Source organism: Leptinotarsa decemlineata, unplaced genomic scaffold (assembly GCF_025532065.1).
Source record: "Leptinotarsa decemlineata unplaced genomic scaffold, Ldec_3_MD MMD2_tig00026314_RagTag_RagTag, whole genome shotgun sequence".
Taxonomy (NCBI): domain Eukaryota; kingdom Metazoa; phylum Arthropoda; class Insecta; order Coleoptera; family Chrysomelidae; genus Leptinotarsa; species Leptinotarsa decemlineata.
Genome location: NW_027412684.1, coordinates 4,671,771 through 4,694,779, shown reverse-complemented (window position 1 = coordinate 4,694,779; position 23,009 = coordinate 4,671,771). Strand labels below are relative to the sequence as shown.

At 35.7% G+C, this 23,009-nt stretch overlaps 1 protein-coding gene across 2 annotated transcripts in view; it reads right to left on the bottom strand.

The window, feature by feature from the left end:
* Window positions 1-4,877: 4,877 nt before the first annotated feature.
* CARPB (Carbonic anhydrase-related protein B) overlaps window positions 4,878-23,009 on the bottom strand; it is a 1,001,903-nt gene continuing 983,771 nt past the window's right edge. For both annotated transcript variants that reach the window (XM_074181443.1, XM_074181444.1), the window contains exons 9-10: window positions 15,750-15,890; window positions 4,878-7,131 (exon numbers count right to left, since the gene is read on the bottom strand). In XM_074181443.1, coding sequence (XP_074037544.1) covers window positions 7,063-7,131; window positions 15,750-15,890 — 210 coding nt within the window. In that variant the 3' untranslated portion in view covers window positions 4,878-7,062. The remainder of the gene's footprint in view (window positions 7,132-15,749; window positions 15,891-23,009) is intronic.

Below are 23,009 nucleotides of genomic sequence, written 5' to 3'. Positions count from 1 at the left end.
TCCGAATATCTACATATCTTGGTTTCATTCAAACATGTTTGGGATGCCACATTTCGAAAATATTATTTTTATTAGAAGGCTTTGAAAGTTAAGTTGCCGTGGAGATGACAAGTCATTAAAATAAAAGACGAAAAGACACAAATTTGTCAGTATTAATAGTGAAGTTTATAACTCTTCAAGTACCTACACTAATAAAGAAGTATGGCAGATAATTTGACTTTGCAGGAGAAAATTGAAATAGTAAAACTTCGTGGTAACAACGACAGATCCGAAAGGGAAGTATGTAGAATTTTCAATAACATGCATCCGGAGCGTCGAAATATTAGCAGAGCTACAGTTGGAAGAGTAAACAAAATTTTCAATCAGTATGGAGCTGTTAGTAAACATATCCTGAAGAATATTAATACTGTACAAAGGCAGAGACGAAATAATTCTGAACGAATTCGAAATTATTTTAATAATAATCCGAAAACAAGTGTGAGAATTGCAAGTTTGGACATCAACTTACCGCGTGAAACAATAAGGAGAAATCTTAGGAAATATAATAATATGAAGCCCTTTAAACCAAAGTTTCTTCACACCTTAGAAGAAGGCGATAATGAAAAGAGGATGGAGTATAGTTTATGGGCTCAAGGAGAATATCTAAATAACAGGAATTTTCTGAAAAAAATTTTGTTCAGTGACGAGGCAACATTCACAACCAATGGAACAGTTAATTCTCAAAATTCAAGGTACTGGACGGAAGAAAATCCACATTGGATAATAAATTGCAGAAGACAGTACTCCCAAAAAATAAATGTTTGGTGCGGAATATTACATACCAGAATAATTGGCCCCTTTTTTTTTGAAAACAATTTGAATGGTCAAATTTTTTTGAATTTTTTGAAAAACGAGTTTTCCAACGCTATGGATGAACTTCCACTAGCAGAAGAGGCCCATATTCTATTTCAATTAGATGGCTGTTCCATCCACAATAGCAGGATTGTTAGAGATTGGCTGGAAGAAAATTTTCCTAATCGGTGGATAGGGCGAAATAGTTCACTGATTGAGTTTCCCCCCAGATCCCCGGACTTGACTCCACTTGATTTTTTTTTATGGGGCACCGTTAAGGAAAAAGTATACAAAACTCGCCCAACGAGCAAAGAGGAACTGCGTGAAAGAATAAGACAGGCTTGCAGAGATATCACCCCAAATCAATTATTGAATGTTTTGGTTAACATTAGAAAACGATATGATAAATGTATCGAATTGAATGGAGATTTGGTGGAACAGTCCAAAATTTAATGTGTGGGCATTGTCATGTTAATACATTCTTTTGTAGTGGTTCATTTATGGTTTTAATATTGATAATTATATTATGATATAAAGATGTGTATTTCTATTCTTTGACAACAAACTGCAGTGTGCTAATAAAGATAACTATATCGCACATAAAGTTGTTATGTTCTGAAGAAGTATTTCAAACCATATTATTTACAAAATTGTTATTTAATATACAACTATTTGAATTATTTTGACAGTGATTGGTATATTTTACTTATGCCATATTTCTGTTAAAAAACATTATTTTATCTTGAAATTTCAGTCACAACCATTTGAAAGCATCACAAATCCAGTGGCGTCGTCAAATTTCATATAAAAAAATCGCTAGTATGTTTTTTGGATTTTTGACCTTGAAAAAAATTCGAAGTAGGCCTTGAAAATTTTATTTATATTTCGACTTCACAGCACTCTAATAGAACTATTGACGCTCTATCTATTGAAAAAAAAAACTTCTGAATCGGATAATAAATAACAGTTTTAGAGAGGTGGCCCGCTTTCAAATGGGTCACTCTGTATATATATTTCCGGCTTGGAGCCATTTTGTAAAAAAGGAAATAAAGTTGTTAATTTTTTTATATTTATTTTGCCTTTCAATCCAAGCTAGGTACAAGTCATATCTTTCTCTTTGGTTTTGCCTTTTGCAACCTGGCGCCCAAATATTAGAATTAGTCAAGTAAACTCATGGTTTATTTGATTAATAGTAAACTAATCTGTTATAGCTATTAATCCGACCTGTGTTGAACTTACTCACACCCTCCCGTATCAAACTGAGCAGCCTATCAGCAAAAGGTGTTGGCATCCCAAATTTTGAATTATTAAATTTGCCTTTTCAAAATTTGGGGGGTTACAAGTACCAAGTAAATTGATTTTTTTCAGTAAGTTGATGTTACCTGAACTATCTTGTCTGATTCAGTTATTAAGATAATTGACAAAATCTATGACTTGAAGCAGCCATATCCGTGACGTCATAGCTACTCACTAAACTGACTGGAATGGCGACAACATACAAAAGCGATGACCGCAAAAAAATGTGTGATATTGTGGTGATTGTAATGATATACAATGGAATGAAAAAAAACTACTTCGGGTACGTTGGGCATATATTTTCAAAAATAAATAAACTTTTCAACATATACAAGTAATTCTTATAAACAATTCATCACACTACCCTTAGCCTAAAGTTTTTACAACTGTTTACTAAAATACTTCATAAATATGACATTTGCTTCTAATTACATCTTTTAGGCCTGAAACGAAACTTGAAAAAATCAGAAATTTTCTTCAATCGACTGTGGAACCGAAAGAAGTGGAAGATATATTCAGGAATTATTCATATATTGGTGTACTCCAGCATTACATATTGAAAATGTAACTTTGACTAAGAAACATACTAGCGCATTCGTCAATTATTGGGTTAAAAGACTCAAAAGAAATTACAAAAGTGAACCTCTTGATTACTTACTTGAACGATTATCAATGTCATATACCATTATTCTTATTGTACATACCTTTAAGTTGCCTTCAGTATCGCTCCAATATAATGTTTTAGTTCATGAAATATTTTGCAGTGAATTTATTAGATTTTGACAAAGAAATAGAATAATTTTACAATGAGTTAACCATTTAAAGACAGCTGACTGAGTATAGAATCCAAAAGAAATGAACTTTGAATGTTCAAGCCAGTCTCGAATATACCTACACAGTATGTTGAATGGACTGACGCCTATCAGAAAACAACTAATCCATTGGCTAATACCACGAACGGCGTTGAATTATATCCGAAAGGTGTCGGTGCAGGAATCTTCACAGAAAACTTCCTGCATATGCAATTGGCAATACAACTGAAAGAGTCGATCATCATCGACCTAAAGTCACTATTGACCTATGTCACTCTCTTGCACTGATGAGTGCCTAAGGAGCCCGAAACCGGTCTGCAAGTATGCCCATTCCAAAATTGAAGGTACAATAGTAAACATTCACACAACAATAGAAATGCCGAAATGTCAAGTTTTTTGACAGTTGTACAAATACAAAAATTTAATTTTTTTCCAGTGATTATAAAAGTCGTGAATTCTATGAGTTAATGATTGATCGGAATCTCCAGTGGTTCATATTATACATAATATTCTCGAAGTTTGACCATCATTACATTTCCGAACATTAGTTTGAATGAATATTTATATAATTTTAAAAACCAAACAACCATTAGGTTAGGTTAGGTTAGGTCTAAAGTGAGTAGGTCTTTTCGACCCTCCACCGAAACCCGCAGGAGTTCATTGTGGCTCACACCTATTCACACTCGTCCAAGTAAATCCAGCTTCTTAACGAAGCGAATTAGTTTGTATGATGAGTGATCTTTCAGGTCAGATAGTAAGAGTACGACTCCGTTGAACTTTAAAAACCTGATTCGGTGCCCAGCGGGGCAGGCACAAAGTATGTGCTCTGTTGTTCCATCATTTCCCAAACAGTGGCGACACACACTGTCTTTCGCCAGTCCCGAGTCTGTATGATAAGTCAAATGACAGTAACCTGTAAAAAGGCCTGTTAGACAACGTAGTTTATCCCTACTGTAGTCCAACAACTGTTTGATATCAAGCTTCGAAGGGTTTATAAACGCCATTAACTGACAAATATATTTTTTCAATATATGGTGTCCATTTCACATCTGTTTGAAGTTCCGCATCAAATTTTTTATTTTTGGTTCAACTTAAGATTGACTTTCTCCAAATGAACAACAATCAATTCTGTATCTCACATTTTGAGGAGAGTAATTTTTTCGGAACCTTTTCTTGGGAGGTCAAGTCAGTTTCAAACAGGTCAAGTTGTTAGGTTTAGAGAAAAATTTCTATGTTTTGAAGTAAGAACTATTCATATCGGTACATAATGCAGGAAATAATTCAATTCAAGTTCATGGTGAATTGGAAAAATAGACATACAAAATAATCTACATAGAGAAAGCTTACTCACCGTTGATTTCATATTGATGACATAATTCAATGATGAAGATTGAAAGTGGAACGTATATTTGAAGTTCTTCAGAAAAATGATTTTATAGAAATAATTTCAGAAGAACAGATCTACTTCACTGGCGAAAATCTTGATTTTTGATAGTGGGAATATTCCGAGATACTTTTCTTAATCGTCGAATAGGCCAAATTTCCTGGAAAGGCTGAAGATTAAACAGAAATTTTTTGTTGAGTCGTGGTACAAGACCGTACAATTTTTATTTTGTAAAGTGGCGATTTTTGTGTGGAATATTCGTTTCTATTAATTCTTTTTAACGAATTGAAAAATCTAATTACAAAGTTATAATAATAATACATTTTCTGAATATTTTCCATATCTCATTCATCTACCCTTTTCCCTTCGGTAATTATTAATATAGTATACCTCCGCCAAATAGTAGTATTCTCCAAAACACAATGTGGCCTTACGGACGGGGTCGCGGGACTCCTGGTCAGTGGCAGAAATAAGTAGGGTGAGGGGAACTAAAACCTCTAAAAGCCTTTGCAAAATATGCAACCGAGGACCAGCCTACCCAATCTAAGGTGTAAAGAATTGTGCGAACGAGGTCACGAACGATCCCCTTGGGGAACTGGGCGAAACCTCATTGTAATCAGCCTACCTCTAGTAGGCTGCCTCTGCCACAGGTGATCAACTCTTTCCTTGCTACTCGTGGGAAAACACATGAATGAAACAAATACAAAAGCAGAAACAAGAAAAACAAAAACCGATCCCGAGGCTGGACAGAAGTGCTCACCTTAATCTGAGGCGGTAACTGGGGATGAACAGAAATGTCCAGCCCAATCCACCGCTTGGAATGAGGCTGGACAGCAGATCACCTCGTGATGTAATACAAAAGTCAAGGCGTCAAGCTGCGCTGAGGCCAAAAGAAGAGAGCGAAGGATGCAGGAGTGGCAGCAACTATAAGTACACCCTTCTCCTTCCCCACTCCACCTCCAACAGCAAGGACACTTTCTGCGGCGGGCTCCAAGAGCTCCGCCTTGAATGAAGGCAAGGAACCAGCTACCCCTGCAGTGGAAAACTCCTTCACTTGGGCACCTCCACGGAGGAAACCCCAAGAAAGTTGAAGAAGCCGCGCAACGACAGTAATGTTGCTGACCTTCCAAAAACTTCGCGGACGCCACCGTGAGACACCTCAAGGTTACCAAAAAGAGTGTGTGTTCGGTGAGTCTTGGCCTACATCTGTCAATACAAAGGAAATGTTTCCTAGTGACCGGTCCACCTACCTGGAAAGGACAGAAAGGACGATGACCTGGAGGACAACTCCTCGGGAGGATGTACAATGGGTCACATGTGGCCTAAGTGCTGTGGGTCTAAACTCATCCTCCCTACTCTACATATACAGATTTTACACGAATCCAAAGAAACATGATTGGTTATCAATTTCTTTCGGATAATATGGAGCTGCAAGTGCTTCAGATGGAAATTCGATCTATCGAAAATCTGTTTGAATGAATAGATTTACAATCGGTAGAATCATTGAGATTTATGGGAAAGATGAATCAAGATTGATTCATCAAGAAGAGCAATTTCGAAACCTATATATTCAGCTAGACTTTGAAGTTTCCAAGAGAATTCAACCATTGAGTTCAAAAATAGTTTTGCGATGATCAGCAATTAATCCGTATGGAATGAGTTCGAGTTATCAATGCATTAGGATTTTTTTGAAAACAATCATACGCCTTTCATATTTAGATTCTATCAAAAAATTACTATTTCATGAATGCATTATTATATTCATTCTAGTTCGTTATGTTCATAAAAAGGTGATCTTCTGTACCCCTAGAAAAATGTATAAAGTTTTTTTTCTGAAAGATATCAAACAAACTATACTTTTGCTGTAAAATTTTAAATGATGGCAATTAATTTGAAACTTATAAAAGGCAACCCATTTTGTCAAATCGTAATTGAAATACATATCAACCTCACAAAGTTTGTATTTTGTGAAATTACGGTAAAAAAATATGCTATATGCTCTATGGCATAGAGTACATGAAATAAAGAATGAAATAAACAAAACGTGAAAAGTTCAAGTGATGATCGTCGAAAGGAAATAGGCTTCCAAGAGCTGTTTCAATTATATCAACAATTCAATGAATAAATAAATTCATTTACAGTTTGCAGAAATTCATAGAGGAGAAATAGACGAGCAAATTATATATAAATGAATGAATGCAAGGAAAAGCTCGACAGCGCTCGTTTTTTTACGAGAGAAATGTAAAATTCACACGATTCTCATTCTAAACTTAGCTGTAGTCTTCACTCTGAATGACGCTTATGAATTTCCAGTTCGGAGCCAAATATTTCATTTTGTCTTATTACCAACTGAATTTTATCAATATTTTCGTTCCTACCTCTTTGTAGTGGAAAATATCAGATTCAAAAAAAATTACTTGATTTGATTTTCAAATGAAATTATAGCTTCTATCTAAACTTCTTGAAAGAAACGTTCCATTGTCGATTGAAAATCTTGATCCTCAAATGAAAAAAATCCTCACTCTATTCTAAATCAAAGCGAAAACAAACTTTTCAGTCATTTAACATATATCTTCTGCAAAATATGATATGATATGTTTTATTTTGTATTGTTGCTAGCACTGATATAGTTTGGTCACTTCACTCAGCAATGATTGTTTGATAATTCGCGAGATATGGGTCGATCACTTTATCAAAATTTATTTGTTATTTGTTTTTACATGGCACACTTCACATTGTCTAATGCTGCCTCCAACTGTTCGCCTGGTAGTGGACGTCTTTGTACATGCTGGGGCACTGCTTGCCAATCTGAAACAAAATTCAGCTTGAATTTATCTTTTTAGCTAGAGTCGACTTTTCAGAACCAGATCTGACTGAAGAAGGCGAGAAGTTCAAAATAATTCGAACATATTTCAAGATCAAAATTAATATGTTCTTGAATCGAAATCACCTTCTGCAAGTCATGAAATGGAAAATGTATGACTGAACTTTTCAATGAAATTAAGTATTTGAAAAATTATATTTCCCAGAATTTTTCAGAAAAACTAATGAGTAGAACATAACATATATCTATTTATCACTATTAGATGTATTCAGGTCGTCAGTGATTTAACTTTTTTTAACAAGTTATATTAAATTTTGGGATATAAAGATTTTGGCTTCCTATTCCTCTATCTTGCCACTGCTTGCCAATCTAAAACAAAATTCAGCTTGAATTTATCTTTCTACCTGGAGTCGACTTTTCAGCACCAAAGGAGGCGATGAGTTCCAAATATTTCGAACATATTTCAAAATCAAAATTAATATGGTCTTGAATCGAAATCTTAAGAATATTCCGAACTATGAAAAATACATTCTGTTCCAAATCAGGTTGACCAAGCAGAAAACGTATAACTGAACATTTCAATGAAATTAAGTATTTGAAAAATTATATTTCCGAAAATTTTTCAGATGTAGATTAGATGTATTGTTGTGGAATTGGCCGCGGTGGTAGTGCGTCTGACTCACGATCGGAAAGTCGTGTGTTCGATTCCCGCCTCAACCAGATATTTTTCTCGAGAGAATTTATCTGGTTGAAGCTGGAATGATTCTGCAACCGTGTTTGGAATCACACGTTAAAAGGTAAGACCTCGTTAGTCCTTAGCTCGCACAAGTTTCTCAACTTCTGAGAGTTGTCGTTCGTATGGGGCAGCAGTTGATTAACGGAAAAACAGATTTTAAACAGATTTTTTTTTTAACAGATTCAGGTCGTCAGTGCATTACTTCTTTTCAACATATTATATTGAATTTTGGGATATAAAGGTTTTGGCTTTCTATTTCTCTACCTTGATACTTCAAGCGTTTATATGAAAGTATTTGTTCCAAAAGTATTTTCGTTTCGTGTAATTAGTTATTCACATGAAAATAGCTGTCTCGTGAGGGCTTTTTTTTTTCAGTTTGTGTCTGAAAGTTACTTCTTTGCATGATCTAGGTACACGTCTTTGTATAGAGTTAATTTTTAAAATTGATTGCCCTTTCTTTCTTTGAAAGATTCACACATTTTTTTGTATCAAGATGGAGATGTAGAAAGCACAAACTCTCCTTTTCCAAAAACTAATCCCTCCTAAAATTATACCCTTTCAATCACATTGAATGAACCGAATATCTATATTACCATGCAAAATGTTAACAAATCAAACATAGCATACAATTCATTGTATGTATACATTTTATTCATTTTGAAAGCAAATAGTAATAATTCGATCATCAAACTAATAGTTTCATACAATAATGATTTACAGTGCAAGATGAATCGATGAAATTTATGGAAACAATAATTTCAATTTTCTGCTGCAAACAAACAGGATTCTGTTTAAAGTTCAAGAGTCATGATAAAGGTATGGGAATAGGTATCTCCAATTGTTTTGTACTGAATACATACACAAAGGTTTTTTTTCTGATTGATTTGGCCGTTACTTGATGAAGATCGTAATTTCAAAAAATACACCTCACGATTTGATCTCCACAAACTTTATTTGAAAAATATATCACATGTTTCGCTAGTACGGTAGCTTTCTCAAGTGATTTGAGAAAGCTAATGTGCTAGCGAAACTAGTTGTGATATATTTTTCAAACAAAGTTTGTGGAGATCAAATCGTGAGGTGTAGTTTTTGAAAATACACAAAGGTCACAAAATTCTATATGAATGGCAAAACAAGAATTGTTTAAGAGTGTTTTAACATGTTCATCAGTTTGCCATCGGTAGACATACTTGGAGGATCATTTTTTTTTTCGGTACCTTGGGAGCTGTCTGACTTATTTGTCCATTCAGTCCAAGTCTCCAGAAAACACTGCAGCATCTTGGCGTTATTGCGTTTATTATCCCATCTTCTCATGACACCCATTTCATCAGTCTCGTTTCCTGTACTAGTTTGTATAGGTTCTGTGTTGGATGTTCGTCATATTCTTCTGGACCTAATTTCGTACCTACATATATTGCCTGCCTCCTGTGATTCAGTGCCACACATTCGAATAAGATGTGTAGAGATGTTTTTATCCCTTCGTTGCATAATCTGCAGCTGAGGTCTTCGTTATACAGCCCCATTTTATTCAGGTGTCCTCTAAGCGACCAATGACCGGTTAGTAACCGTGTAATTATTCTGAGCCGATCCCTACTATATTGAAGTAGTTCTTCGGTTCTTTTCTGGGACGGTTCCCTAATGAAGGTTCCACTGTGTTTGTTGCCAGGTACTTTTGTACAGTACTCTTTGTGCTTCTTATCGGTTCCTAATCTGGTTTCGTATCGATGGTTTTGGTACCCCTAGAGCTGGTTCAGGACCTATATATGAAGTTGATAATCCACGTCTAGCGCTCTCATCAGCTTTATCATTACCTGTGATTCCTGAATGCCCTGGCACCCAGTACAAAGTTAATTTATTCCTGTTTGCAAGTTCATTCAGTTCTTTATGGCATTCCCATCGGGTTTGACGGAGCCCCTAGTGCGCTCTTGCTGTCTGTAAAAATATTGATCCGCTCATTTCTTTGAGGTCTCAATTTAATAAGCCTTGCACACTGCAAGACGGATGAGACGGATATGTATAGTCCTAATGGATAGTTGTAGTTTAAATTTCTATCCGCTCGGTATATTCCAGCTCCCGTTCCATGTTTGGTCTTCGATCCATCTGTATACCAGGTGTTTTTCCAAACATGTTTTCGGGATGACTAACGGTCTCCCACTCTTCACGGCTTATGATTTTGGCCGTGAAGTTTGTGTTAAAGGTGTACTTCGGTGTCATGTGGTCTGTGCACATATTCAATATGTGCTCCTCCACTTGTCCCGAAATTTCAGTTCGGTCCGATATTTTGTAGTTCGGTGAATTGGCCTATCCTGGCCTCCCCCATTATCACAAAATGTAAAGGAGGTTGATTCAGGAGTGTCTACAATAGCTGTTGTGGTAGTTCTCATTGCTTCCGTCATTCCCAAACATGCAAATCTTTGCACCATGCCTAGTTTGTTGATGGCGGTCGCGTGCTTCATATTTGGCCACCAGACCAGGGATGCGTATGTTATCATGGGTTTAACCACCATTGTGTATAGCCAATATACCATGTCTGGTTTTTGCCCCCATTAGGATCAATAATTATGAATGTAATAGAAGCCCTCAGAGGGAGGTTGATACTCCGCATTCGAAGAATGATTATTTTGTCGATATTGTTTATTGTCTCATTTCATCTCTTTCTGCAGTAAATTATGAAGCGACTGATTTCTTTAAAAATCTTGAAACGCCAGTCAACATCTTCGTATTCCCCACCACTTCCAGGGAATTAACGTCAAGTATTCAGTCTCTCAAGAATTCCAATTGTTTGGACTATTTTGAGCTCACGAATGATATAAGTGAATAATCAACCGTAGGTAGCAAAAAGCAGAAGGCATGGATTCACCTAAAGTTTTGAAAAATTACTTTTCAAGACAAAATAAAGATCTCGCAAATTCTAATGGTTCTGGCCTAACACTCAAATGTAAAAAACTTCCAAATTCTACCCACAACCAAATTCTGAGACATCAGTTAGAACATAATGAAACTTACACCTGTCAGTTTCAAACTCTCGATGTACAGGATGGTATTCATCATCATTCCGAATATCTTCCCATCAACGCAAAATTCATGGATGAACTAACTTGAACCCTCCAAGACGAGCATTGCTCCTAATATATGTGGATAATAATAGGTCGTCGTTTGTTGTGGGAGTTATGGTGGTGTTTAGACAGCTGTTACGGAATGATTTATGATAATCTTATTGTCTTGTAACGAGCCTGATTATATTTGGGATGAGATTGGTAAGATGAGTTTGATGCATGTAACTACGTTGTTACTCCCTCATTGAAGCGATACAATGCTCGACTTGAACTTTGATTTTGAGGCAATCAGTCGATCGTGTATAAATATTGTTAAACGAGTTGAGAAAGTTGAGAAAGTTTCAGATGGAGCGAGGTGTAAAGTTCCGTATTCACGCTGGTGAATATTTCTTATCGTATTTGTTTGAGGTGATTTGTGCATCGGTGATTTGTGTATTTCATCGTAATAATATTGAACAATGCGATGGAGTCGGCTGGTACTTGATGAATATCCGTGATGTCGTGATCAAGTACAGCTTCATAGTATTTCAATATGGAATAGCTTCTTCAGATGTATTCATACCAACAGAATTTCACTCACTTAGTGCTTTATATTGATAACAAGACTTTTTCTACCTACTCGCCGATTACGTTCACCAATTTGAACAAATTACAAAATAGTATATTACCCAATAAGAGAGGATTCAGTGGCACCTACGGCCTGATGACTTCAACAATTGCGGAACTAGATAAACTTCACTCCCATGCTCAACTCCTACAGACATGGGATGAAATCAAACGATACAATCTTGTCAGGATCACCCTGTGCGACCCTGAGAAGTTGGCGCCGAAGAAATATCTGGCGATGGCCAAGAAAAATATATGCTTAACAGTGGGAGATCTGACTGGCCACTGTCAACTAAGCAAACACCTCCAGAATATGGAGCTAGTGGATACACCTCTATGCAGGATGTGTGAACAGGAAGATGGAACTGTCAGGCATGTCTTATGCGAGTGCCGGAGTTATCATCAATAGGAGAGTCTGTGTTCGGCGAGTCTTGGCGTGAACCTGCCGATATAAAACAAATTTTCAAAATAAGAATCATTTGAAAGGGATATCTCGAACAGTAATATCATAATATTATTTTGTTTCAATATCCGCTAGGACTTCACACATCCGTCTGCCAGGCGGAAATGTATGCTGTCTTGCAGTGTGCAAGGCTTATTAAATTGAGACCTCAAAGAAATGAGCGGATCAATATTTTAACAGACAGCAAAAGCCCACTAGGGGTTCCGTCAAACCCGATGGTGACATCAAAAATGGTCTGGGAATGCCATAAAGAACTGAATGAACTTGCAAACAGGAACACTGGATGCCAGGGCATTTTGGAATCACAGGTAATGATAAAGCTGATGAATGCGCTAGACGCGAATCATCAACTCCATATATAGGTCCTGAACCAGCTCTAGGGGTACCAAAATCATTGACACGAAACCAGATTAGGACATGGAGCAATAGGAAGCTCACAGACTACTGGACAAAAGTACCTGGCAGCAAACACAGTAGAACCTTCATTTGGGAACCATCCGAGAAAAGAACCAAAGAACTACTTCAATATAGTAGGGATGGGCTCAGAATAATTACAGGGTTACTAACCGGTCATTGTCCGCTTAGAGGACACCTGAATGAAATGGGGCTGTATAACGGAGACCTCAGCTGCAGATTATGCAACGAAGGGATAAAAACAGCTCTACACTTCTTATGCGAATGTGAGGCACTGAATCACAGAAGGCAGGCAATATATGGACGTACGAAATTTGGTCCAGAAGAATATGACGAACATCCAACAAGGAACCTGTACAAACTAGTACAGGGAACGAGACTGACGAGATGGGTGTCATGAGAAGATGGGAGAATAAACGCAATAAGCCCAAGAGGCTGCAGTGTTTTCTGGAGACTTGGACTAAATAGACAAGTCAGACAGCTCTCAAGGTAGCGAAAAAAGCTTGTTTCAAAATATTTGTCCGTTTTTATGAATCCACTTTGAACTGTGATATTTCAGTGGATACTGATTAACTATTATCGAAATTAGCGCCATTTGAATCAGTGCCATTTTGCTAACGTAACACACGTCCATTGATTTCCTCTCTATAAAAATTATGTACCTACTCGGGATTCAATAAAGTCGACGAAGACCGTTTTTGTCTGGTTCTGAGAGGCCTGAAAGAGATGGTGAGTGGGCTTGATTCGTTCTATTTCAAGATGGTGATTTGTGAAAAGTGCGGAAACACATTGTCATGTAGTAGGATTGGACCTCTTTTTTTGATCGGTGCCGGCTGCAGCTGACTGACTAATCGATTTCCTCACAAAAAAGCTCATAACACTCTGCTATGATGGTTTGGACCGGTTTTAGAAAGTAATAGCGACAGCGTAATAGTAGTAGCGACAGCAGTAATAGTAACAGCGACACCAGTCGCTGACTACCATAAAGTAACCAAGGCCTCTTTTGGTGAATTTTTACCCTTGGAAAGTACCTGGGTGGCTCATCGGTGTTCAACCACTGTCCGGAATGTACCTTCAGAACGTGACGATTCAGATCGATCGAATCGTAGGATATTAAGTTTCGATTGACCTTGAGCTATTCGTTGAGCTATGTTTTTTCATTAGAAACTATATTTTTCGAAAGGAACTGCCATTTCAATAATTATGACGTTTAAAAACATTTTTTGAATCGTAAAAATTCTCAAGGCTTCCTTACAACTGAAAACGATTGAAACACGACTAAAGTTATGAATCTGGTGAACTGTGATTGGGTCCAAGATATGAGGATATCATTGCCTAAATTCCTCTGATATGTACCTGTACAGGTACCTAGCAGATGTATCTATGGTGTTAATAAAGATAAAATTGTATGTATATTCAGTTATACACCAGACGTGTCCAAGCCAGAGAACAACTTCAACAAGTTTGCACTCTACGCGGAAGACACAGCTCTACTGGCGAGATCCACCAGACATGCGCTAATCAACAGATATTTCTAACAGCAAGCGGACAGATTAGAGGCTGGTACACCCGGAAGAATACGTCATCTTCAACGAACAAGAGATTCCGTGGACCAAAGAAACAAGGTACCTGGGAGTCACTCTCGACAGGAGACTGACGTTCAGGTCCCACATACGGTTGGTGAGAGCTGCCCGACAAAACCTATAAACATGAGAGAAACATGGGTCTCAATGTGAAACTGGTTCTCATCATGACCGTATTACTTACTTCCTATCATTCTGTATGCTTCCACTGCCTGGGGTCAGTGCAGCGACATACAGACGCAGTATCCAGACGTACATGAACGCTTGCTTACGAGCTGTCGTAAACGCCCCAAGATACATGCCAAACAGATACATCTACCGGGATCTGGACCTCTACATCCTTTACGTAGACGCTTACATAAGAGAGTACGCCGAAAACGTATTCGAATGAATACGAACAAATGCCAGTGTGTTCGTATGCGTGACCAAAAGACACTTTTCTCCGGTCACGATGAATAAAATCAATAGATCACGAAAGTGAAAGCACCTAAAGGCTGACTTTCGACCGCAGGAGGTCAGATGTCAATCTTGCTGAAGTGCCCATCGGCAGGTTGAGGTCCACTCTAAGTGGGAGTGGATGGACGAGATTGTAGCTCCTGCACACAGTTACCCTGTGGGGAAGAGGGCACTCAACCGGGGGGGGGCATTGGGGCGTATATTTAATCAAATCTCTTTTTAAAGAAAAGCAATAATTTTCTGAACGTATGAAATAAAATCAGTTTCGTAGTACTTTCTTCTCATTAATAGAATATTAGATGGCATTTCATCAGAAGTTCAGATGGTTTTTATTATATCGAGCACTGCGTTGAGAATCATGAATGTTCAAAGAAAAGTTGAGTGGCAATAATTTTTTACAAAATGAAGAGAAAGACTCGAACTTTCTTCAAAAATTTTTTGTACAAATTTCCAGAAACTGATTCACAAGTATCTTCTTCATTGATTGAGATAAGTTCGAAGAATTTTCGATGGTCATCGATTGATGTATACATATGTGTCCAAGATAAGAATAATCAGCATCGAAAAATCAGCAATCGTAAGAAATGCGCAGTCGCTTACATAGATACAAAATTGTCCATTCCAGAGATTTTTCAAATGACGTTTACAATCCGATATCTCATCAAATAATGCCAGAAAAAAAAATTGGAAATTTTCGAATTTCGATTCCTTTTTAATACCTTCGTAAGTAATAGGAATCTACCAAATTTTAATACGCCATACAAATGAGCTCTGAAATGGCGAAATGTTTTTCGATTCAACTGATGGTTTTTGATTTATTCCTTATCTGGGACGAACGGTACATACGAGGACGTCAAGTTACAGAAACATACAGGTATCATTATAAAGAGATGATTAGAAAGAGCATGTTCACAACTACTCAGATTCTTTCTATAACAAAATTCAATACGTTATGACCAATTTAAAAAACGAAACAATAAAGCAGTATGTGAAAAACCAACTTAATTTCATAGAAACTCATATGCGAATTGATAAATGTACTGAAAATAGAATATACAGAAAAAAATTAATAAAGTATCATCAAAACCTCATTTTTTTCTCGACTTTTCTCATGTGTTGAATTATTATAATTTGCGATATCCGTCGATGATCACTCTGTACTAGATCATAGAAAAACTGTGAAACGAAGAGACGATCGAAAGACATTTTCTGAGCATATCTCAATCCAATTCGAATATTTTCAGATCTACATGACCTACATTTATTTACAGATAAAGCAAATACTCACTTCGCCACGGTGCTTAACATTGAAGTCAATATTTGTCCGGACCGGTCTATGATGCAGTGGCTGCGGCGGTCTGAAATTGTTTCCTAAGGGCGCTTTGGGGTGTTTGGCATCCCCTTGCATTAGTCTTCGAAGACCGAGCATCTGTAATAAAAGAGAACCTTTATTGAATTTGATGGGAAACGCTCTTGTGGCCGGGGACTTTTTCCACTTTGACGCTTGCTGGTAATTTATTTTAGAGGTACTTTCTACAGTTCGAAAGTATCATTCGACATAAACGGCTGTATACATTTTCATCGATTTTATTTCAACTTGGAATATTACAAGGTATGGAAGGTAGGAAAAAAATATGCTTTTCGCTGAATGGTCTCGGGCCTAACACATAGGTGGCGCTAGTCTTATTGCATTCACCGATTTTTTAGTTAGTTATTCTTCGAAAGAAAATTGATGAAACTTCATGATAGTCTATTCATTAGTTAGTGAGTTATTGTGTTAATCATGACACTACTTTTGTTATTTTCAAAACAATGGATCAAAAAAAATTCAGAGTTTTATTTTACACTGCTTCTTGATGGGAAAACTACCGTTCAAGTGAAGTAATGGCTTGAAAAGTGTTATTAAGACTGCGTCCCATCAGAAACAACAATTGATCATTGTTTTGCTGATACTGATGATGGAGAACGCAGTGGACAAGTGAGACAGTAACACCAGAGAATATAAAAAAATCAAAAAATCGTTTTGAATAATCGAAAAGTGAAGTTGCGTAAATGAGTTGACCTTGTAAAGATATCAAAAGAACGTGTTGGCTTTATATTTCATGGACATGTGACTATGATAAAGAACTATTCAAACTAGGTACCGCTCAAGTTCACTGTTGACCAAAAACAAGAACGTCTTGATGATTCTGACCAGTATTTGGCCATGTTTGAATATACCGGAATTTGTGCATCAATTTGTGACAATGGATGAAACATCTATCCATCACTTCCCTCCGGAATCGAAACGATCGTCGTCTAAGTGGAAAGTAACTGGTGAATCTCATTTAAAGCGCCCGAAAGTAGAAAAATCGGCTGGAGAGGTTTTTTGAAATGTGCATGATGTAATATTAATCGACTAGCTTAAGAAGGGGAATAATATCAACAGGTAATATTATATAGCGTCATTGGAGCGTTTGAAGGCCAAAATTGCAAAGAAACGACCGCATATGGCAAAGAAAATAATTTTTGGGAAAGAAAGTTTTTGGCTTTCTACTACTCCATCTTGATATAAAAAAAGAAGGGTGAGGGAGTCTTCCAAAGAAAGGAAGGAAGTAACTCTATACATGGATGTGTAGATCATCAGATATCATTCACATGAGTTCTACTTTAAATGAATGGTAACAAATTGCACTTACATAAAACACTGCCATCCTCACTGGTATACACCGATGTTTCGCCTTGAGATACTTGCCCTAAGGTTCTTCAGTACCAAATTGGAAAACATTATAGAAAATACACACATTTCATTCATGAATTACGATTTTTTAATGTCACGGAATAAGCTTGATCTGCTTATGTCATCGATAACATCGTAATGTCATTCATTCACCTATTTGATTTAATCTCAGTTTGTGTCTGAAAGTTACTTCTTTGCATGATCTATACATCCATGTATAGAGTTACTTCCTTCCTTTCTTTGGAAGACTCCCTCATCCTTCTTTTTTTGTATCAAGATGGAGTAGTAGAAAGCCAAAAACTTTCTTTCCCAAAAATTAATCACTTCTAAAAAATATAACCCCTTCAATTCAAATAAGATTCCTCTTGGCTGGGATTAAATCAAATAGGTGAATGAATGTCATTACGATGTCATCGATGACATAAGCAGATCAAGCTTATTCCGTGACATTGAAAAATCGTAATTCATGACTGAAGTGTGTATTTTCTATGTTATCCAATTTGGTAATGAAGAGCCTTAGGGCAAGTGTCTTAGGCGGAGGATGGCAGTGTTCTATGTAAGTGCAATTTATTACCATTCATTTAAAGTAGAACTCATGTGAATGATATCTGATTTTTATTCCACAACGAATGTGTGAAATACAAACTGAGTAAAGAAAAGTATCTTCTGTATAATTCAGTGTTCATATAGAAGTATTTTTTTTGTATCAAGATGGAGTAGTAGAAAGCCAAAAACTTTCTTTTCCAAAAATTAATCACTCCTAAAAAATGTGACCCCTTCAATTCAAAAAAATAATTTTGTTTCATTAAGACAACGCATCATATCACAAGTCGATCATACAATGGCAAAACTATATGACTTTATTTATTTATCACACAAATAGGGATACAAACAGAATAAACCAAAAAAATATCCACATTTTACATATGAAAGATAGTGAGTAAACAAAATATAAATGCTAAATACATTACACTTTATAGTAATGAATATTAACAAAAAACTAAATAAACAGTATATGAAGAACCGATAACTAACTATAAATAGAAATAGATTTCACATACTTTTTAAATTTAAGGAAAGGTAACCTCAATTTTTCAATATCATTGCAATGAGTATTGAAGGATCAGACAATTCTGCATAAAGAAGAGTTTTTCCTGAATTGTTTTTTCTAAATGGGGCTGCAAAAAGATCATGGTTGCGCAAGTCTCTGCAAGGTGTATTCAATGAAATTTGTGTTATCAACGTAGGACAATCGACACGTTTATTGAATAATTTGTACAGCATTAATATATCTGACATTTTTCTTCTATCTGTAAGAGACAACAAAGAATACTTTTTGTAAACTGGACGAAAATTTCCATTGATTATAGAAATGTCAGTTTTACGCGTCAATTATTTGATGAATTTATTTTGAATACTTTTAATTTTCTGTTGGTAAATCAAATATTGTGGACTCCAAACGACAGATGCAAAGTTCAAACGACTATATACAGAAGAGTAATATAGATTAAGAAGATATTTCTTATAATGAAACCCAATAAACTATTACACATATTAACGGTCTTCTCAATGTGGGATTAAAAAATCATTTTGGAATCCATTATCACTCCCAAATCAGTCACTTCATTAACTGTTTTGATTTTGTGATTTCCTGTTTGATATCGAAAAACAATGAGATTTCTATTTCTGGTGAAACTTATTTTGTGACATTTATCGAGATTTAAGTAAAGGCTACTATTGCCACAGATTTCTGCAAATGCTTCAAGATCATTTTGCAATCTCTCACAGTGCTGGATTTCTTTGATGGTTCAATAAATCTTGAGGTCATCGGCAAAAAGTTGGATTGTTGAAATACTTCAACAATATTGTTATTGAAAATTATAAAAAGTAATGGTCCCAAGTGACTCCCTGTGGTACACCTGATGTAATCACAAAAGGTTCTGCCTGGTAACCGTTAACATCCACAAATTGATGCCTTCCTGTAGTGTATGACGATATCCACACCAGAAGATGCTGATCTATCCCAATCTCCGCGAGTCTTTCAATGATCAAGTTGTGACTTATTTTACCGAAAGCTTTGCTGAAATCCGTATAGATCACATCCACTTGCATCTGATCATCCAAACTCTCCAACACATAATCTGTAAACTCGTTTAAATCAGTTTCGATAGATCTACAGGGGAAAAACCATGTTGATGTGCTATTATTTTATTTTGTGCATGATCTAAAATAATTCTATGCATAATTTCTTCAAACAATTTTCCGGGAATGTACAGTTTGCTGATAGGTCTATAATTCTTAACGTTACGCTTATCACCACTTTTGAGGAGTGGCATGAGGATAAAAGATTTCCACTTACTAGGAAATCTTCCTGTCTGTAGGGATAAATTATAGATGTGAAAAAGAGGTGGTATCAGGTTCTCTCTACATTTTTTTATAAATATCCCTGGTATGTCATCCGGACCAGGACACTTCCGTATGTTTATATCATTAATTGCTTCAGAAATTTGCTGTTCAGAAATGCTAACAGAGTAGTCAAGATTATCATTGAGCATTGTACGATCATTTGCAAGCGGATCGTGAATATACAGTGTGTCCAAGATAAGGTTCCTAAGCATGGGAATCTCAGTACCTGTTGGAGATACAGCTTAGGTTAAATTAGGAAAAAGTTGTGTTCTTTAAAGCTTATTTACATGCCGTTTAGAAACTTGAAGAATTTTCATGGCCTGCTGAGATATTTGGGAAAAACGAGAATTTGACAATATCAATTTTATTTTTTTCTGACTTTATTTGAAAAGATATCAAAAAACGAATAACACTTTTTCATTGGCACTTTTGAGGTACTACACGATGGTATTTTTAGATTTTATATCCGACGTTTCGTTTTCAAGAAACCATCATCAACTTTATTTTTTTATATGACCCGAAACAAAAGTACACCCTGTATCTGATTCCATTTTTTATTACGAATTCAACGATGTATCACATGCCATTGTTTTCTTTTTAGTTTAAAGGAAAATTACATTTTTTCTATTTTTAAAAAAATCTTTAAGTAGGCGTTGCAAACAAATGCTTTGACGTAAATACCTGTCACCAAGCCTGTCAAATATTATTTAATTACACGATAAAATAGTAATTGTCATTGTTGTTAGCCTGTTTGTCAAGTTGTTGTTTTTAGAGTTATTGTTACTGTTGTCGTTATTATTGTTTATTGTTGAATAGATAATATTGTGTTATTATCGTCGAATATGCCGGGTGAGCATTATAGCCATGAAGAAAAGTTTGACATGCTAACGTGCTACATTTTGTGCCACAAAAATACTGTAAATACAGCAGCAATGTATCTTAATACATATCCAGAAAGAAAGCAGCCATGTAAGTCCATTTTCTTAGAGCTGGCTCGAAATTTAAAAGAATATGGTTCATTTAAAAAGCCTGTTTTATCTCGAACAAAGGAATCTTCAGAAGAAGCCCAAAATAATGTTTTACAAGCAGTTGTTGAGAACCCTGAAATATCAACTAGGCAAATCGAAAATAATGTAGGAGTAGCCAAATCCACAGCTCAATTTATTTTGCGTAAAAATAGATGTCACCCCTATAAATTTAGGATTTGTCAAGGACTTAAACCAGGGGATTTCGAACGGCGCCGAAATTTTTGCGAATGGTATACACGCGCGTGTGAAGAAGATTATTATTTCCCTTCAAAAATAATATGGTCCGGCGAAAGTATGGTCACTAATAATGGTATCTTCAACCGCCGCAATACGCATTACTGGGCTCAGCAAAATCCGCGTGTTAAGAAAATATCAAGACATCAAGAACGTTTTGGGTTTAATATGTGGTGTGCAATTTTAGGAACTGAAATACTAGGTCCGTTTTTTTACTATAATTCTTTGACCGCCGAACGATACCATCATTTATTGCAAAACTATGTAGAAGATTGTTTAGATAATTTATCTCTGGCACAGGTCAATAACTGTTGGTTTCAACAAGACGGTGCTCCTGCACATAATTCTAGACAAGTTCGAGAGTATCTTTCGCAGCGATTTCCTGGAAGGTGGATTGGAACCTTTAGTGAAGTGTCTTGGCCAGCGCGATCCTCTGACTTAACTCCTCTGGACTTCTTCATATGGGGTTTTGTTAAAAACCGGGTTTACCAACATTCTTTCGAAACAGAACAGCAGTTACGAGAATGTGTAACTGTCGCATTTAACAGTATTACACCAGAGAAGTTACGTGATGTTTTAAGTTCTACAGTTAGAAGATCATACTTATGTTTGGAAAATAACGGAAACCTGTTTGAACACCTCCTTTGAATTAAATAAAAAATGCGTTAATTTCTTTGTTGTTTTCATTACTTTAAAAAAATCATTATTAACCTACTTAAAAATACATTTTAAAAATAGAAAAAATGCAATTTTCCCTTAAACTAAAAAGAAAACAATGGCATGTGTTACATCGTTGAATTCGTAATAAAAAATGGAATCAGATACAGGGTGTACTTTTTTTCGGGCTATTTAAAAAAATAAAGTTGATGATGGTTTTTTGAAAACGAAACGTCGGATATAAAAACTAAAAATACCATCGTGTAGTATCTTGAAAGTGCCAATGAAAAAGTGTTATTCGTTTTTTGATATCTTTTCAAATAAAGTCAGAAAAAAATAAAATTGATATTGTCAAATTCTCGTTTTTCCTAAATATCTCAGCAGGCCATGAAAATTCTTCAAGTTTCTAAACAGCATGTAAATAAGCTTTAAAGAACACAACTTTTTCCTAATTTAACCTAAGCTGTATCTCCAACAGGTACTGAGATTCCCATGCTTCGGATCCTTATCTTGGACACACTGTATACACTCTTAAAATACTTAGAAAATAATTCACATATGCCTTCTCCGGAGTCTGCTGACAGATCGTCTAAAAATTCTAATTGAGGTATATTCGAATTACTTTGTTTTTTTGTTCTTATGTACTTCCAGAAACTTCTAGAATCAATAAGGATTTCATTTTCGATATTATTTATATAGTTATCGTATTCCTTTTGAATCAACCGTTTGAAATAATTACGTAATTGAGAAAAAAGTTGATACAGATGTTGTCCTCCATATTTTTGAATCTTTTCTGTACTTTATTTTTTCATTTATAGTGTGTATAGTATCCATCATGAAGTAAGTTGGAGATTTTCTTTTGAGTTTATCACATAATTGATTTTTCTCCATGAAATAATGGACCCAATTTATTTGCTCACGTTCCAAATTTATTCTATCATAAGGAGCTTTGTTGAAGTTCAATTGAATGCTTGATTTTTTAAACAAATATTTGAGTTCATGAAATTCTAAATCAATATTTAGCACTGGATGATGTTGAACTTTAAATTGCACCCACGTCCACCATATTTGCCAGGTTTGGCTCCCAGCAACTACTGGTTGTTCGCAGACCTCAAAGAAATGCACACCACTAAAAAAAGGTTGTTACTGAAACAGGCTAATTTCAAGGCGAAAGATAAATCGTTTTACAAAAATGGTATTAAAATGTTAGATCGACGCCAGAATGATTGATGAAGATTACGTTAGTGGATAAAGACAATTTTGAACAAAAACAATTTTTGTTTCTTAATTTTGTAAATTTTCAGCCCATGTGTTATCTATAGTGTTTTGAATGGCAATATTTCTCTAGGGATACTTCGTTTTACAAAAATGGTATTGAAATGTTAGATCGACGCCGGAATGATTGATGAAGATTACGTTAGTGAATAAAAACAATTTTGAACAAAAACAATTTTTGTTTCTTAATTTTGTAAATTTTCAGCCCATGTGTTATCTATAGTGTTTT